Source organism: Megalops cyprinoides, chromosome 16 (genome assembly GCF_013368585.1).
Source record: "Megalops cyprinoides isolate fMegCyp1 chromosome 16, fMegCyp1.pri, whole genome shotgun sequence".
NCBI lineage: Eukaryota > Metazoa > Chordata > Actinopteri > Elopiformes > Megalopidae > Megalops > Megalops cyprinoides.
This window is the reverse complement of record NC_050598.1, coordinates 17,019,482-17,038,438: the sequence shown is the minus strand read 5'-3', so window position 1 is coordinate 17,038,438 and position 18,957 is coordinate 17,019,482. Positions and strand designations below refer to the sequence as shown.

The 18,957-nt window shown below is 43.6% G+C and overlaps 2 protein-coding genes across 2 annotated transcripts; both read right to left on the bottom strand.

Moving 5' to 3' along the window:
• Positions 1-1,966: 1,966 nt before the first annotated feature.
• LOC118791064 (BTB/POZ domain-containing protein KCTD8-like) lies at positions 1,967-11,165 on the bottom strand. The gene is made up of 2 exons (XM_036548306.1): positions 11,127-11,165; positions 1,967-2,427 (listed from the first exon to the last, which is right to left on the bottom strand). Exon 2 carries the CDS (start codon positions 2,375-2,377, stop codon positions 1,967-1,969), a length of 411 nt encoding a protein of 136 aa, XP_036404199.1. The 5' UTR covers positions 2,378-2,427; positions 11,127-11,165.
• Positions 11,166-11,787: 622 nt separating this feature from the next.
• Positions 11,788-18,019, bottom strand: LOC118791063 (BTB/POZ domain-containing protein KCTD12-like). Its single transcript, XM_036548305.1, has one exon. The coding sequence runs from the start codon at positions 17,004-17,006 to the stop codon at positions 16,146-16,148; it is 861 nt and encodes a 286-aa protein (XP_036404198.1). The 5' UTR covers positions 17,007-18,019; the 3' UTR covers positions 11,788-16,145.
• Between the last annotated feature and the right edge of the window lie 938 nt (positions 18,020-18,957).

The following is an 18,957-nucleotide window of genomic DNA, read 5'->3' as shown; positions in this document are numbered from 1 at the left end:
AATCCATCCTCAATAGGCTGCATTTAACAGTAATTAATATTTGCTCTTAACAATACAACAAAAATGGGAGGATGAGACAAATAATTTCCTGCTATTCTACTTGGAATGGGGGAGATAATCACTCCTCAAACAAGGAATAATGGATAATGGATTATTGTGATGGATAATGGATAATTATTCTGGAGGAGAGGATGTTTGAGTCCATCTAGAGTCAATAAATATTATGAGTTCCGTGGTTGTGGAACACATAGACGTAAAAGAAATAACATTGCCATGTTAAACAAGGTTTTGATGGTGCTTAGACTTCCTGTGCTTTGAGTGTTCTGTACTCTCCGTTATGTAATCATCATCCACAGTTAACACGAGTCGCAGTCTGTTGTGAGTCAGATCAGCATGCTGATGAGAAAAACAACACATTACGCTCACCAGCGCTTCATCAATGTTGAGAAGTATGGCAAGTAACTGTTTAATCAAGATTAGATTTGCTCCGGTCCCCCTGAATAAATATCCCTTTATATACCATATTCCCATCACCCATTGCACCCATTTTTGCATTTCATAGCAATCTACACAGTGCCGTAAAGCAAATAAACAGCTGTATGTAAAGCGGTCACCCAAAGGGAAAGATGTGTTGGTATCATTTTGTCACTTGGATTACACTCGGGAGAGTTGCCGGGACACTGTTCCCAGATATCTGATAGGCCCCTGGGGACAGGACCACTTCAACAAAGTCTTTGTGACTGACACAGAAACCCTCTCTCAACATGTATTCCAATGATTACATAACATTATCAAAATATTACTATGACATTAAAGAAACCTGATAACACATAATAACTAATCCTCACTGGAATGTCACACATGTATATACATATCGCTGATGTAAGAGACTAGATGTGTTTGTTTTTTTTCTTTAGAGTTGCTCTACAAAGTGCCTGAGATGTATGTGCCATCCTGTTGTCACTGAGCACAGCATTAGTTGTGAAAAGCACATTAAAATGCAAGGCATGTCAAGACCTTTTCAAACGCTTTTGTTTTATTATTTAGAAATTAAGCACAAAGCAGCTGTTTTCCAATGAACTTTGCTCACACAAAGAAAAATCTAATCTCCAAAGTGATCCTCCTTTATTCATGAATATTAATAAATAAAATAATAATAATGACCTGCTCCATTCACCTGCCTAACATAAGCTTTAACACAGGATGCTCTTAAATGTTTGTTTACACATGAAGGTCCTCTTTTACGAAGTGCCATTCCTAAGAGGACTTGGCAAAGAATTTGTGAAGACTTCACATTAAAAGTGAAGTTTAACATTGTAATTGCTGTTTAATCCATGTTTAACTACTATGTAACTATTTTTATTAAGTAATCAACAATTTGCGTTTTCTGTGACAGCCCAGATAATCACATGAGTAATCTTCTTTTTAACTTTAATCCCAACACCAGCCATAATCTTAACTCTAAACCCAACGCTTAACATAACCATAATCTTAATCTCAATCTTAATCCATAACAGCTCTGCACTTTTACATAATTACAGAAATTGTGTAACTACATGTAAATGTATGGCAGTTACACACAATGTTCATGCTGTTACAGAGTAATTTTGTTGGTGAATTGTTACCTAACTGTGTGTATGTTTTTAGTCAACAGCACTTTATCTTTTGGTTTAGCCTTGAGTCATCCAATGTCCATACATATTCTGCAAATACAGATCTTCTCAACACTCTTTTTGCTAGTTTAACTTACAGTATAAATCTTTCTCTAAGGAAAAACGTGTATGTAATGCTCTTACCAAGAGAGATTTTGTTCTTAACTCTTTAAAAAACATTTAAAGCTAGCCTGTTTTTTCTTAGGCTCAGGTAGGCATACTGTCTACCATGTGCAGAGAGGCGTCGGAACTACTCACAGTTCACATGCCAGGTGTTTATGGTATGGGCACTATACACATTGGCGTCCAGGCAACTAGGCATTGTATTTCTTGAGCAGATCAGTCTGCCAGTACCTCTTGCGGTCAGGGAAGAACTTGGGGATACGGATCTTCTTAAAGTCATCGATGCACTTCTTCAGCTCTTCTTCCATTATTTTCCTCTCCTCTTCCTCAGGATCTTGCCCCAGGGGACACCCATTTACCTTGGCTGGTGGGTGGGGCAAGGTTTTGAGGGCCAGGGTGGTCGGTCTGGGTGGGCTAACAGTGGGAAGGGGAGGAGGTGCTGGTGGTACAATGGATGGAGGTGGATCCACAGTGGGAAGGGGAGGAAGGACAGGGCTGTGAGGGGGGGGAGGGGAAGGAGTCAGTAGAGGCGTGTCCAGCGAAGGTCCGTTTCTCTGGTCCAGAGCCATGCTGTTCTCTGCTTGGGCAGAGACGGTGGTCATGCAAGGGTCTGGCTCTGCATTAAGCAGCACCGGGCATGTCGATGTGGGACCTGCATGCGGACAAGAGTGAGAGAGAGGAAGAGGGAGGTGAATGCAAGTATGTGAGAGATACAGCGGCAGAGAGATGAGAGCATTAGGCATATCACTAGCTCAGTCATATTTAAGACAGATTGCCAACCTGAAATTTGTTGAGTAGATGCAAAGAATTTCTGAAATGGGAAAAAAATGTACATGCAGGTTAGTCCCAAAGTCTTCCCTAAGCACCAAGCTATGCTTGCTAATTCACTTATAACATTGTACTGATATTGGCAGATGTAGCATTTAGATAGCTAACTAATTAACATTTAAACGACTAATCACTGATAAAAAATATCATTAAAATACTAAAAAGTAAAAAATCAATGTCAACTGATATAATTTTACATCAACAGAACAAATGATACCTAATCTGACATAAAATTGCATGATGTGACAGACAGAGAAGTAGGAATGAGAAGGACCCGAGCAAATTTTGTACTAATTTTGTTGTTATACTGGAACATTTACATGTAGCATATAAACGACCAGGCAAATTAAGATGGGGAAGAAAGAGAAGAAAAAAATCATGGCAGAAAAGGAAAATGGTCCAGTTTGGGCATTTATTGTGTGGCCAGAGGAGACTGTATCCAAATTGCATCCATGTTTAAATGTGGTTAGACAGTACGTGTGTGTGTGGGCTGGCGGTGGGTTGGTGGTGGGGAGAACTGTATAAATGTAACAGTGAGGTTACAGTGCAATGCCTGATTGAAGAATGGCTCCACTTGTATGTGGCAGGATACCTTCAAAGAGTGCCACCACCATGAATGCCACAAAGGTAGGACACTTCAGAGGGACTGCAGGCTTTGAGATCGGCTGGGTTCCCAGAGTGAGGTGAGGACATCCAGAAGGAAGGGGAGACAGTGGTGGGGTGGTGGGTATAGAAGCAGGTGCAGTTACAGGAAGAAGAAAGGGGAGTAGCTGTGCAAAGAGGAAGTGGGTCAAAAGTGGGGGCCGGAGCTGTCAATGGGGTGTGTGGCTGTATTGCAATTGCTAGGTTGAATTAACATTTCCATAGTTCTTTGTGCCACCATCACTCTACACATTCCACACACAGACAGAGAGAGAAATAGAGTGCTCTTGTCCTATGAAGGATATGTGCACTTGAAATGGATAATGTTGAAGACATTCCCTGCATAAGCCAGTGCTTGCATTCCTCTTCTCTCACACACAGACATACACATACCCAGTCCGGGGTGCCTGTGCACACACACATATATACATAGACAGCCATTTTCATCTTCTCACACAAGTACTCATACACATGTAGGCACCCACACATATGCATACATATACTATACCCACCCACCTACCCACCCACACACAGATGCACACACACACACACACACACACATACACACACACACACAGGCATTGTGCTTATGCTCTATTTGTACCAGAGAGGCTCATGAACACAGTAACCTGCTTATATAACCACACCAGAGCCAGGAAAGCTGCTTGTCTCTCAGAGCGGCAGTGTACGTTTGTGCGTATGTGTGCGTATGTGTGTGTGTGTGTGCGTGTGCAACTGTCTGTGTCTTCACATGCTTTTTACTCTGCTTGTGTCTGTAAATGTGTAAGATTTTGTCTTGGCCATGTATTCTGCATTTGCGCATACATGCATTTGTCTGCACATGCACACACAACTGTGTGGGCGTGTGTATGCAAATTTGAGGGAGAGTGCCCGTTTGTATGCATGAGTGTATGAATGGATCTTAAATATATGCTCAGAGGATGTTTTATGTGTATTCACGATTGTGCATGTGCCTGTGTATTAGAGACCGAGATAATGGTTACATGTGTTTGCAAGTGGTTATATGTGGGTGTATGTGGGTGTGTGAGTGGCAGGAGGATAATCCACCACAGTGCTTATTTTCTTTCAAGGCTTATGGGAAAAACGGAAATGCTCTCCTTTTTCCCTGTCATTCGTACATACAGAGTACACACACTCTGCCCAGCCTCGCTCATGTTCTTTTTAGCTGTCCATCTGTTCTCGGTGCCACATGTCTGCATGGTCATCATTAATGCTATTAACAGTATCAGCCCCAACAGTAATGAATCATGTTTAATTATATTTGGTTATAGTTTGCACCCTTAATGGGTTTTCTCAACAGTTGTAGCACAACAACTAGAGCTATGGTCACAAAGTTCAAACCAAAAATTTGTCCAACAAAACCAAAACTAAAATTGGTTTTCAAAAATACAGTCTTGCAAAACACAGTACAAATCTCAGCGTTCAATGCAAACTTGAGGCAAAATTTTATTTGTAAGCGCGAAAGGTGGAAAGAGGTGGCAGGAGAGCAAAAAGAGAGCACATATTCACCCAAATGAGATCAGAACGACCATTGTTGATCGTGTAGTCAATCACGCATTGACCATGAGGAAAGGTGGTCAGTTTATTTCAACGGTTGCAGCAGTCATTTGCGCCTTCAGAAATGAAAATAGATAAGTCACTGTTGTGATTTGAACACTCCTATTGTCTAGTGTACTGTAGTGCAGAAGGAGGGAAATGTGTTTGCAGATGTGTGTTTGTATTTATGTATTCAACTGCACATTTCGCTTATTGATGGCACAGGGCGACTGTTTACAGAGGGAAAAGTGGCAGCAGTTGTTATACATGGTCATACTGAGCAATGTTCTTCTAAAACGAATTTCAAGGAAGGGGTAAAGGGAATGAGATATCAGCATTGTTACAAAGTTCCTTAAACATACATACCCTCACTCATGGATGTTTTGGCTTTGTACCAAAAAGGAGACAAGGACAAAATATTATTGACCATCAACTGATGATCATGCTTCTCAGTGGCATTCCTCCCAACCTACTGTTCCTTTCTGTACCCCATATAGGAGGTTTTGTTTCCTCCAGACACTGAAAGGTTTATGGCTGCAGTCCCTGTAAGGCAGGCCACCCTCCTCCAGGCCATGGAAGAGGCATAGGAGGATGGTTTTTTTACTCTCTGTAGTCTGGCTGTAAGCATGAGGCCTTACAGAAATTGCAAACTGCCTTCAAACAGAGCAGAGAGTGTCAACAGATAGAAATGACCTACTTAATAAAAATCAGTTGAAGGGGTTAAATATTTCGGTGTTTAAATATTTTACATTATTTATACCTGTGTGAAACAGCTGATAGAGAGACCTATCGGGGTGATGACAAAAGTATAATTTTTATGCAAACATTTGATTTTCAGGTACGGACACTGAATTTGAAAGCACTGCTGTATAAGTAAGTAATTTCTGCAGTGATGCCAAGTGAAAGCCTCCTGCAACATTTGCATTAACCGTTTTAGAATGAAGGATATTTTTCAGGAAACGTGTCGTAACAGATGAGAAACGCGTAATGCAATTTGGGGAACAGGACATGCTCTTGTGCATGCGGATGCCGTTTTTGGCCTTAGTTCCTTAAATTCCTTTGCTTTGATCAATTAATTGATTTTTGTTTATATTTAGAACCTTTTTTCCAGACGGGGTCACATGATACATGATTGCCTGTGGTACAGCTCATGGTGGCAATATCACTCTGATCTCTGATCAGATAAAACAGCCTCAGAACAACTGAGATACACCAGATTTTCATCCCTCCAAGCTGTCTGCCAAGAAAACTCTGTCTATTACACTTTTACTCCAAACTCCCGTTTTTACACTCTTTAAGGCTGTTTCAGTCTCCCTCTCAGTCACTCTAGTCTCAGCAAGTGTGTCTGTTTGAGATTATGTTTCTTTTTTTCCTTTTAGACAATAACTGTTTGTAGTACAGCATCCTTCAGGCTTCTGTATACTTGCTAGATGTACATGTAGTCTTCTGCTTGCACAAGCAAAAGCAATATCTTGAACATGGTTTAATATGCTGCTTATTTTTGTCATGAAAACAATTCTCAGTGGTTTATGCAGATCTGTTTGCTGAGTGTTCCTCTTAAATCTTTGGGGTTTTGGGTTTGTGCCTCTGTGATTTGTACACATTATCAAAAAAAGAACAGCATCATGGCCACTGAATGAGTCATTTCCCCTCCAGAGGGTATGTCAGTATATAGTGGCTGGCTGCATCACATCACAGAAATCAGTGTGGACAAAGACCCAATGAGCAGTCAAAGCTTGAACCTTCTGCAGTTATGGTTATACATGAAATTTAGATTTGACTCTATTCCTATTTGGACAGTAGATGGGGTTGAAACCTCCAATACGAAAGCAATTTGTGAAAGTATGCATGAATCACATCCCCCCTGCCATAATGTGGTGGACGGGGGACGTGTGTGTGCGTGGGTGTGCGTATGCGTGCGTGCGTGTGTGTGTGCGTATGTATGGTTGTGTTTGTGTGTTAATGTTTCTGTTGGTTTGTATGCCTGCAGTTTTTGTCACCTGCTCACAGACCTTGCACTCTGCTGGTCAGCTTGCCCTCTTAAACCTCCAACCAGGAACCCACCATTCAGTGCTATAAATCTCCTCCGGTAAGGACTCCGAGGACAAGGCCCCCACACAGATTATTAATAATTACAGGGAAGATTAGACACCAGATTCTCCAGATGGTTGAGATGCCCTCCAGCCTGCACTCTCTGGGTTTTCCTAAGGCTGACCAAACAGTGGCACAGAGCCCCCCTCCCCCACCCCCCACCCCCCTCAACGCTGCAGGGGGGCTGGCTCTGTGTCCCATTTTGTCTGTACTTTTCAGATGTCAGGGAAAGCTTTAATCACAACGCTAATGGCCGCGGCGCAATTACAGCTCAATGGCTTCAGGAGATGAACTGCATTACTGGCTGCCTTGCTGCTGATGCCTGCCACACACTTTCCAGGCAGCTGGCTGCGGGCTGTCACAATAAGACTCGGAGCCCACCGCTTTCCAACAGCTATCTGCTTGGACCAGGGACAGTTGCTTTAGGTTTGTTGAGCGTCTGTGAGCCGTTACATGACTGAGAAATAGCACGAGAATGAGAGAGGTAGAGAGAAAGAGAACAGCCAGCAGAGGTCACACGGCAGAGCCACACCACTCTGACGGCCTCGTCTCCGTCTCAGCCGCGGCCCGCTCGCCACGCGCTCTCCCTAATGTGGAAAATCTCTCAGCCGAGCGTGTCACTTTCCACTCCCGTGTCAAGCGGGCTAGCGCGCCTTCAACAGCTCTGGAGCGTCTGCCGCGACTGCAAGAAGCCGCCGTGAGTAATTACCAGCCGCGGCGGCCTCTGCCAGGCAACCGCACGCGGATGGTGCACATCTGGCCCCGTGCCCGAGCGCCTATAAATAGCCCCGCTGACAAAGCGCTGGAGAGACGGGGGCCAGAGAGAGGCCCCCGCTGAGGACAAAGCATGCGGATCAGCAGCTGGGCTTACATGGCCGTCGGGACCGTCCTCGGGGGCCCGGTTTGCTTTGGAGAGAAAGCAGCAGCAGGTCGGGCCACCACTGGCTGCCCTCTCTCCTGCCACTCGTTGTGCCGTGTCTTGTTGTGTGGTGGAGTGGTGCTCTAATTAAACAGTGTGGCTGGTTCCCCTCAGTTACAGTTATTATGTCGCTTATTTATTGGATCCTGTAAGAGGACAAGAGGAAGCAGAGCATCACTCAAACCTCCACAACAGCTTTTTTCACCAACGCATATGGTCCTTTTCCCTTAATATGTTCAGTATTGCCTAAACCAAGGCTCCATTGTTATTTACTTATTATTCAGTTTCATTACACACGTTGCACCACACTGCCACCAAACTTTATCAATATTAATTGAAAAAATTATTAATTATTTTTTTGCACTCAAGCTTTTCTTAAACTCACAGATTCATAAGTTCTAGGATCCAGTGCATGTTTTCTGCACTTTAAGAGGCTTGTTTAAATCAATGATTCAGGGTGAGCTGCTGAATATAATGGTTATGAGTCCAGTACTGCTGGCTTCTCCCAGCCCTGGGTGAGCGTACAGAATGCAGTTGCTTATTTAGCACATGCTAAATGATCTAATTCCCAGGATCAACTCATTTCTTTGAAGCATTACCATTTTAACAACACTTACATTAAAAAACATCAGGAAAGTAGTGCCACTGTCACAAAGAGGAAGCAGTCTTATTGTTTACTGTACTGTTTTCATATGAAAATATCTGCCCAGTTGTGCGGTAAGTGTTTGTAGTTCTTCCAGTTGGTGCTCTAAATTAATTTGTTGTGCTTTGGATAATTACACTAGGCACTTTCCAAATGTAATTCACGTGACAGTGTTGACTTTTATTCACATAAAAATGTTTTCAGTCAAATTAATGGTCTCAGCTCAGATGTGTTTTGCAACATTATCACATTTGGGAATGTTGTTGCAAAATTTCCCCATATCTGTTCCAAAACACTGGTTGCATTACAAGGAAATGCAAGTCAGTATTTTATCGTTGCATTGGAAATTAATATAGGCATTGCATTGCCATAAAGTCATTAGTCTGGGGATGTAAAATGCATGGCTGTGGAGCATGAGGTAGAAATTATATTAATCTCTCAGTTTATTAGTCTGTGCTAGAGAAGGGAGCCACTAGCTGTGGGGGTGGCAGAGTAGAGGTAGGAACTTCTCACTTTTTCCTTGTTCCTTATCCTCAAGGAAACCTGCTTTTTTTCTGTTTCTCAAATAATCCATGTCTCAAGTGGAAAGTGGATGCACAAAGATACCATCACAGGGCACATTCTCTCACCATTGAACAATGAAATTGTTATAATATTGGTATTTCAGTCTGAAGTCTTGCAGTCTTGCTGATACTGTGGCTATGGAAACCACAGCATATTGTTGTCAGTTTTAATCAGTTCGGGTGGAATCTAGACTGTCAGTGCTACAGTTGTAAAATACTGCACTCTCTTCTGCTGTATTCATTACTGTCACTCATATCTTTCTCAGTGCTGTGTCTTGTGGGCTACTGTATTCATGATATTCATGAGAATATTGAACAGTATTCACCTCTGATAATGACATTTCTGTCTTATGTCTGCATCTGAGAAGGGGTTTGTGCTGCCCTGGGTTGTGTAGTTGGCCAGAAATGGAATCGGATAACCTGATGGTGTTCGGAACAGTCCTTAATGCAAAGCAAACCCAAGGTCATGAGTGGCATTAAGATGTGCCATGGTATGGTACTATACAGTGTATGTAAACAATATTTGAGGCAAAACAATGACAACTGTAAGGGCATATCAAAGCGATGCATGACACAAGATCCATTTTACTGGACACCCTTGCGGCTTCGTCTGCCGAGATACATCTTTAAAGGATATAACCAACCTCGCATCGGGGACTAGGAAGGGCTAAAGCTCTGTGGTGTAGCTTTTTGAGACAAGACAAGGATTATGGACATTAAAGCAACATGAGCAAGAAAAAAAAAAGCTGTAATGTTTTCACGTTCGTGTAGGGTACCGGGTAAACATGCCACATACTGCAGCATCATATAAAAACTAAAACCAACAATAAATTTCATCAGATAACATCAGGACATGGTCCTGTATCAAGCAAGATGTGTGTTGTTTTGGGACATTCAAGAAGCCTTTCCTCTATTTTTCAGCTTTGGCTGCCCTGTAAGGGTCACATGCCTAAGAGGACAGATGAGTGTGAGAGGGACTTTCCTGGAAAAGCTTCTCCTCTAAGTACTGTGAGGATATTGTAGGACACTAAGGATATTATGCGAGGACATTATATGTGCAAAACATGAGTCATGTTGCTGCCTCAAGCTGGTGTCCAGACTTGTGCAGACACAGGATAATTCCCCTGACCACTGGTCACCAATTACCGCTGTCTGAAGGATTCCTGCCGCTTACTACCACAGCCTCCAGCAGCTGTTGAGCTGTCAGATACAATCCTGTGGGATTCATGAGTCTAAAGATTTCTCACATAGAAACAATCAGGGAGCTGAATTGATCAAATGTGTTTTTGTACTGTGCCCCCCCCACCCATAACAGGTACAGCCATAGAGGGTGGGACTCTATTTTTCACGACCTCACTGGATCACAGAACAGTATGCTGGATATTTTGTTAGCATGCACCTTTATGACTGAGTAAAACAAAAAAATAAGATTATAGGAGAAGAAATTCCATTCAACGTATCTATTCTGTTCTATCTATCTGTTAAATACTGACCACTTGCTGTTTATTTTTTACAATGCAGCAGTGATGTTTTGGGAAAGTCATCCGTTTGCAGGATCCGCAGCACATTGCTGTGTACACTGATTACCTCCCAATAAAGGATAGCTGCTCTGTGTATCTTCATCTCCCAGTGTTTTCTCTGTTGTAGGGTTCAGTGGAAGAGCTTTTAAATAGCTGAATAAATGAGTACGGACTGAGTCACACACAAAATCTCTATCTTTTTGGGACATCAATGTGCCTGTTTCACACTAAAGCATTACCTATAAATTATTCTAAAGGGACCATATGTGGATCTTTCAATGCATGGCTTAATGGCCAACAATTATGTGAATCTGGGTTACCAGGAGCCGTTTTCCTACCTCCTAGAGCACGGGTTGTGGAAAGAGGAAAAAAAAAAGAACATGTACTAACTACTCACAGCAGTGAACTACTCAGATAAACCCCCATGGCTGTTGAGTCAGTGACAGCAGGTCAAGCAGAAGTACAGGATGGATTGGCAGATAACGGGGAGCTGGGAGCGGGTAGCTGAGAGGAAGAGGAAGTGATGTAACGCACCACAGGAGCTGAGATGGGTGGGGGGGAGGGGGGTGTGCTGTGGACTGACCATACCTGTATGGCTGGGTGACTGCTCGGCCGTTTCTGGGTAACGTCCTGTTCCATCTTTACCTGCACAGACAAGAAGATCTCAAAATGCTTGCACCCCTGTTCAGCATCACATGCATTCACTACATCTACTACCAATATGGGCGCCTGGGTGACACAGAAGGAACTGAGAGAGAGGAGTGCTTGATGGAATTTAGCTTCAAAAATAGGGATGGATGGAAGGAACGTGTGCATCTGTGTGTGTGTGTGTGTGTGTGTGTGTGTATGTGTGTGTAAATGTGCATTCTTGGTTGCTTAGTAGACAGATTGAGATGGATCCACAGTTGCGTCATAGTGGCTCTAATTAACTGTGTGGGAGGAGGTTGAGTAACCCTTGGCCCAGTGAGAGACCTTTCCATGGCAGTGCTAGAACATGGACTGAGGGTGAGCAGAAGTGCATTGTGTGTGTGTGTGTGTGTGTGTGTGTGTGTGTGCGCGCTTCATGTATGTATTTGTGTAAGTGTGGGTGTGAGCATGTGTGTAGTCGTGCGTGCATGAGTGTAACGTGTGAGTGTATATGTGTGGATGTGTGTGCATGTATGCATGTATGAATCTGGGATTCCTTCAAATGCTTTCACAGAAACAGAGACACACCCACTGACATCATACAGGAACCAGATTAGCACAGTTCATCACAAAATAACTTTATTGTCTGATTCTGGTAGCAGTAAGCATACTGTACTATTTTGTAGACGTAGTTTCAAAAGCTGAGTTAGCTATTTGGAACACATTCATGCATGCTAAACTTTTTAGCCAAGGTTTTCACAACAGAGTATAACACAGGCATCTTTTCACCCTTGAAAGGGGGAATAATTTCTCCTATGGTCCCTGGCCCTCTACAGTCCCCACTGCTTCAGTACAGTTGATGGTGGTACTACTAATGTTCAAACTTGAACACAAGGCATTTAAAAACGTAGACGAAGGCAACATACAAACTAAAAACCTCTGCAGGCATTCTGGTTTCGTGGAATCCCCCAACGTGCTTCTGCTCTTTCTTCCTAATTGCAAACCATGTCTCATTTGTCCTGCTGCTGCCTATACTGTACACAGGGTGACAATTGAGGCTGTATTTGTGGTAAGCGCTCTATTTTATCACACAGGAAGCGGTGTATGGATGCGTTCAGTGCAGAAATACACTACGAGCCCTGCCACGCATACTTGTGTAATCCACTAAATAAAAAAGATGAACAAAACTGTAATAAACAGGGGCTGTTCTGCTTTCAGCCTGGCACACTGGATAACTGAGCACATCAGAGTCATCTCAAGTTCTTCAATCAATGGAGAGCACTTTAATAGGTTTATACGAACCCATGTACACAACCTCCAACCTCAGTTATTGGCATGGTCTGACAAACTAAGAGGGATAAGGATATGTGTGAGTGGGGAGCTGGGGGGAATGAAGGGCACAGTCCTTAACTGTTGAGGGACGGCTTTCAGCAAGAACTATATGTATCCCATTGCACCACAATAAATTTTCATAATTTTAGAGACCACCAAATTCTACATGTTGAGTTACTAATGAAAAAGGAACACTTGCTTAGACTCACAGGCAATGTTAAGGGCAACGTGCATTGTGGTTAAGACCAATCAAGGCCACTTTTTCCCTCTGTTCATCTTAAGAGCTTTGAAGCCATACTGGAGCCCTCAAATCAAATGCTTTGGCCATTTTTGTGTTGTGTGTATTGCTTGGGGGGGTTTAGCTGATGCTATTACCTTATATAGCAGCTTCTTGTTACAAGCTGCTTACAATGACTGACTACCATTAGTTGCCTCTGCATGCCTGAGCAGCAAGGAACTGTAGCTACTGACATATCTCCTCATAGTGCTGTTCCAAAAACAGGAAATATTCCGTACACCACAAATGGAATCACTGATAGTCAGATAATGGTCATGCATGCTACACTCGTACCTTTGTGTCTTGTCAAAGACCTCCTAATTCATCATCTCTATTGAAATTCTACTCACAAGACTGAAGAAAGAGCAAATAAATCCTTACAGAGAATTGCGCCTAGCGCGCACAAGGTCAGTTGCGTCCTGCCTTTGAATGCTTTCATCCTCCCGAGCTCTGTGGCCCAGAGATTTAGAGCTTGTCACATCAGTTAGGGCTAATACCTGCTATTTCCTCCTTTCTGCTTCCCAGATCAGATGTGCCGCCAAAGAATGAGGGTTTTTACAGCCTCAAGACAAAGTTATCTCGGCCTTTGAGCAGGATCAGTCCTGTGCTGATTGACTGAAGGCCACTGCACACACTTAATCTTCGGTCGCAAACTCTCCGGCATTGCTGACCTCGGGCCAGACATTTCTCTACCTCATTGCCACTGGGTCAAAGGGTTAACGGGAGAGGGATTCAGGCTCTCTTGATTTTACACATAAAATACACTGCGCAGACAATTTTGATTAGGAGTCTGCAGCAGAACCCTTGTACTTAATCGGGTGGAGCTGTATACTATGCCAGGCTGTACCAAACACACACCAACAAATTTTGCATTCTTGCCTCATTTTTTGGATAACAACTTTGGATGTGTTCCTAAGACTTCCCATGTTTTTTAAGTGCTCTTCTAATACTAGATATTTAAATCTCTGTCCTAATTACCCAGATTAGTTGCAGCAATACAAGAGCTCTAATCTGCTTTGACAGAGCCTGTTATCTGCGCGTCCTTGTATCTATTCTAGCTCTGCTGCCACCTCTTCTAGGCCTGCGACCCAGGCACGAGCAATACAGAGACTGCCCTGTGAGCAGGAAAAAGAGTATGTGTGCTCAAGATAGAGCCACACAATAATTAGAGCTGCTGCCACATTGTGCGTCTAATTTCTCACAGAACCCTTTGGCTTTAAACGGCTCCCCAGATGACAAAAGCCACCGTTTGACAGCCTGACAAACTTCAAGCGACCGTATGTCACTCAATGTGGCAGAAAAGGGTGACAGAAAGGTAGGCCGGTGTTTTTCTAAGAAATAACGGCCAGAGTTTGGCCACTTTGGCTGAGAGTCAAATGGAACCCTTCACCAGAAAATTCAACTGACGCACGCATGTGCGTACGCGATGGAGCTGAAGGGGTCGTGCGCATCATGCTGTTATGAGCTATTGCTTCTTCTCCTGCAGAGTTAACCTCATGCCACCAGTGTTATGAAAGCGTTTGTGCAACCCCAGTTGCAAAGTGAACTGGGGGACTAAGAAATGCACACTTGTTTTCTGAGGTAAGTAATGCTGTGCTTAGACCTAGGAATTGCAGTACTAAGGATACACCTGAAAAAGGCAGTTGGAAACAAGTTCTCTCTCCACAGCTCTGAAACCACACCTGTCATTGAGCCCAGCTAATGTATAACACTTTCACAATGTTCTAAATATTTTGGCATGGTGCTACAGTCTCACAACAACATTGTGAAAACGTTGTGCAGCAGCTAGCTAGAGAGGAAGGCATGATGATTATGAACAAGATATCATTTTCTTCGAATCTGTAGAAACTAAAATGGGGACGAAACAAAGCTACCCCAACACAATCATGCTAAATCTATAAAACTGTACAACATTGCCCCAAAAATGATAACAGTTTACTGTGCTCCAATGAATAGCTTCATGATTTGTTTTTTCAAATAAAAAGTTTGACACATTATTAGCATGTATCTCAACTTGATGTGGTTGCTTTTTATCTTTCATCTTTAGTAGACACAGGATTTTCAGTAGATGACACAGGAAACAGAGACTTCAGAGCCAGAGCAATGTGTTTCCTGTTTTTATCCAACAAATCTGCAGGGGCCACAGGGCCCTACCCACTATTGGGCAACAGAGAAGCAAGAAACAGCGACAATAAACACACCTCAGATGTTATAGTAATTTAAAGAACAAACAGCAAAATGGAAAAAAATAGAAAAAGACAGCACAATAGTAATATAAAAAGAATATGTATAGGGTAGGTCATGTAAAGCTTCCCATTCCGTTTGGCAATTTCAACACTAAATGCTCCACTGCTCAGTCAACATTCACCATTCAGCAATGGTGAAAGTCAGCTCCAACCAGCAATAATTTATAGTCATACATCTTTTTTTTCCCTTTTTGCATTTCTCTTTCCCCCACCTGCACCGTCAGATCCATGCTAGTTTCTTCTGAAGCACAGAGCTTACTCTTTCCAACCACATATATTCTTTGTGTGTTATGGACTAAAAGTCTCTGCCTCTATGAGGAAAATACTCAGTGCTCTTTGCCCTAGGACTTCATTGAGCTGGATCTAACTTGCAGTCTACAACTACTGCCATGGCTTTATTTAGCTGAACTGCAGAATCAAAAGAAAGTAACAACAACAAAAGCATGTGAGCTAATTTACATCTTTACGACAAATGGGAAAGTGCAGACACCATTCTTTTTAAAGTTCACCTTAGGAAATAACCCACCCCTTAGAGCTGCGGTCACAGAAACATTCGAAGAAGTCGTTCTGGACAGGAGTTGTAATTAGATGTCAACCTTTGCCACTTGTGTAGTGATGTTGATATTCTGCAAAGCTGATAAGCTTTCCAATTATTTGGTGGGCAGTTGAGTAGATTGGAAAGCCTCACAAGCGGCTTGCTCACCTGCTATAATCGGGCAAAGTCACACCAATCTCCACACAGCCCTTCGCAGGGAGCCCTGTCTCCAATGTTACGCTTACACATTGTCATTGAACATCGCTGAATACATCTTTTAATAACTGTGCAGTAATTCTCACATATAAAATACAGGGGAGGGAGTTACAAAAGGAGGTATAGTCTCTCCAGCTGACGGGGGAAGCTGTGGTTTGGCAGGTGATGGCAGGGTTAGCTTGACGATGGAACTTGACGACTCAAGGAGGGTAAAAAGCATCTGATGGACACCAGGGGGCACTGTTCAGGGGGGGAGGCAGTTGGGAAGAGGCGGAAGGGTAGAGTCAGGAGTTCTCTACATCTACAACGTTAGAGCCGTCACAGAAAGTAGCAGGAGGCCGGGGGGGGAGGACGCGGGGAGGGAGGTTCTGAGCTCACTCACGGTAGAACACATATTCCGTGTAGCTGGTCCAGATCTTGTCGTCCGTCTGCTCGTGGGCGAAGGCGCAGGTCCCCGTGGAGTTGCACGCCACCATGTGGAAGCCGGCGTCGGCCAGCTTGTCGAAGGCCTGCTCCAGGAAGGTGAACTTGAGATAGTAGCGGGACGTGTAGCGCTCGGGCGGGCGGTCGGGGTCCCGGCTCTCGTTGAGCGTCTCACCGAAGACCTCCTTGGCCAGCGAGGTCTTCCCGCACACCATGATCCGCGCCACCCGCCGGAACTTGGCGTCCGTCTGGCTGTCGCGGCCCAGCGTGTACGAGCCCCTATAACCGATGGTGATGAAGCCAGAGCGCTTGCCCTCGCCGCCCGCCCCGGGCACCAGGCTGGCGCAGGCAGCAGCCGCCGCCCCCAGGGTTGCCAGGTTACGGGCAGTGTCGCCGCTGGGGGAGGACTCCTCTGGATCGCTCTGGCAGCCTTCGTCGCCCAGAGAGTTCTGCTTGCTGATCCGGGGCGCCAGCTGTTTGACGAGCTCAGGCAGGTTGAAGAACTCGGCCTCGCGCTGCAGCCTCCCGCGCTCGGGGAAGTGGTCCGGGAGCACCAGCTGCTGATCCCGCATGTAGTCCAGGATGTAGCGGAACAGGAAGCCGTCGCGGTCGACGAAGAAGCGACCCTTAGTGTCGCGAGCCAGCCCTTTAGTACTCTTCCGGCTGAACATCTCCCAGAGGAGCGAATCAGGCACGCTGGTGAGCGTGGAGTAGCGGGTGATGTACACCTGGCCCCCCACGTTCAGCTCCACGATTTCGGGGAAAGGGGGCTCCTCCACAGGAACACCGCTGGAGTTATCTGGCAAAGCCATGGCAGGTTGTCCAAGCAGCTGGAGACCCTCCGCTCCCTTTTTTCCTTTCAATCTCCTTGTTCTTCTGGTTGCTCAGTCTATATCCCTGCACCTCACTCAATTCTACACACTGTCTGTTAAGACACAGCTGATATATACAATGGTACAATACGGATGTATTCACTATTATAATGCTGAAATTTGGCTTAATGTGAAGAAGTTGAGTTTGTAGAAAAGCATGTTACAAAAATCCCTCCAAAAATAATAGAGCAATTAATATCACCTGTTCGTGGCTGAGTAAGCAGATTGTTACAGTGGCTCCTTGGGAGTGAAGGGACTGACTTCTTTCTCCTCTGTATGGTCTGAAACCAGCACACACTTTTCTCACTGCCTTCTTTGATGTGAGATTTCAATTTTCTGCTTACAGCAGACTGCACCAGCGCCGCGGAGCTGTCTTTGACAGCAGGAGAGGCATGTTGAAACTGCCCGTCCGGATGAGTGGTGTGATACACCCGCTTCGATACACGTCGCCCTTCGGTTTGTCAACACAACACCAACAAGCTTGTCAAAAAAAGACGCAAAATTTACTCACTGCATATTGATGTTTTTCTCGAATTTACAAGTATTTACAAGAGAACAAATCGTTCTATGAAGGCGTCCGTTGATAAATGTATATATACAAAAATAAAAACGCCTTCTGTCCTGTTCCCGTTCAGTGGATCAAAAGCTTTAGGGGAAATTGGGTAGAATACAATCCCCTCAGATTAAGAAAAACAAGTCCTCTTAAAACAGGAGAGTAGTCCAATCCATGTATATTTTAAGAGTCCCAGTTCTTCGGGTGTAATGAAAAAATAAAAGAGTAAAATGTAACTTGATTAAAATAATAGTTACTTACAGATTAGGCATAGTTATACAACGTATATGCTAAGATGCACGTCGAGAGATAATGAGAGGATAAAGAAACAAACAAAAAGAGCTCTGAATCCATTGCTGTAACTAACGTTTCCACAATGTTGGCAGTCCTGCTTTCGTACTTGCTCTGTATCTTCTCCTAACCGAAGCTACGCTACCGCGCTATAATATTCTCCTCATTAACCCCACCTACACTCTGGTGACGTCGTGTTGGCTCGGTTTCTGGGTAATGTTGACACGTTCAGCTGGTGTTTAACTCGTAGTTACAAACAGAAATGCGAACCATGTACTAATATGCGTGGACAATCCTTTCATCACTTCGTTTAACTCAATTGGTTAGAGTACAAAGATGGATAAACTCGGCGATGACTTGATAGTTTGCATAACATTCATCAGTCGATGGGGCACAGTGCCGTATTGCGGGGTAGCGAGTGTGTGAAGCGGGGGAAGTTGATGCAACTCGCCATTGCTTGTGCGCGCTGTTAGTGGACATAAATGTTTGTACTTGTTTGAAGTTGAACTTGTTTTTGTGAAGTTTGATTAGTTTTTGCAATGTACTTTCACTTTTAATTGTTTGTTTCAATGCCTGGACAGTTTAGCTTAATTTAGGCTATCAATTTTAATTTAGCTGTTTCCATACGCATATTTATAGTGGTCCTGGTGTTAACTCTCCCTCCTCATGCCCTGAATATTATTAAATTTATTCCTGAGATTTTCGAGATTTCCATGGTAAGAGCCTCTCAATAACACAACTTCATAGTCTATTTAGTAGGAACAGCAGTTGATGAAATAAGAGGGCCGTCTTCCAAACTACGCAATTTAAACGTAAAACCGCCCCCTGGTCACTGTAATGGAATCATGGTTTTCAAAAAAATACAGTGTACATCACGGCGGTAATGGTAATCGTTTTTTGGAATTTGTTTTCTTTTTATCATTATTATTATTATTATTATTATTAGTAGTAGTAGTAGTAGTAGTTTGTGCATTAACAGTACACCAATTCGATGTACTATGTAATGCTTTAGATAAATAGTTTGATCCTCAAAAAACAAAAAGAATC

Coding starts and splice junctions, on each gene's coding strand:
- LOC118791064 (XM_036548306.1), bottom strand. CDS start 2,377: ATGACCACCGTCTCTGCCCAAGCAGAGAACAGCATGGCTCTGGACCAG.
- LOC118791063 (XM_036548305.1), bottom strand. CDS start 17,006: ATGGCTTTGCCAGATAACTCCAGCGGTGTTCCTGTGGAGGAGCCCCCT.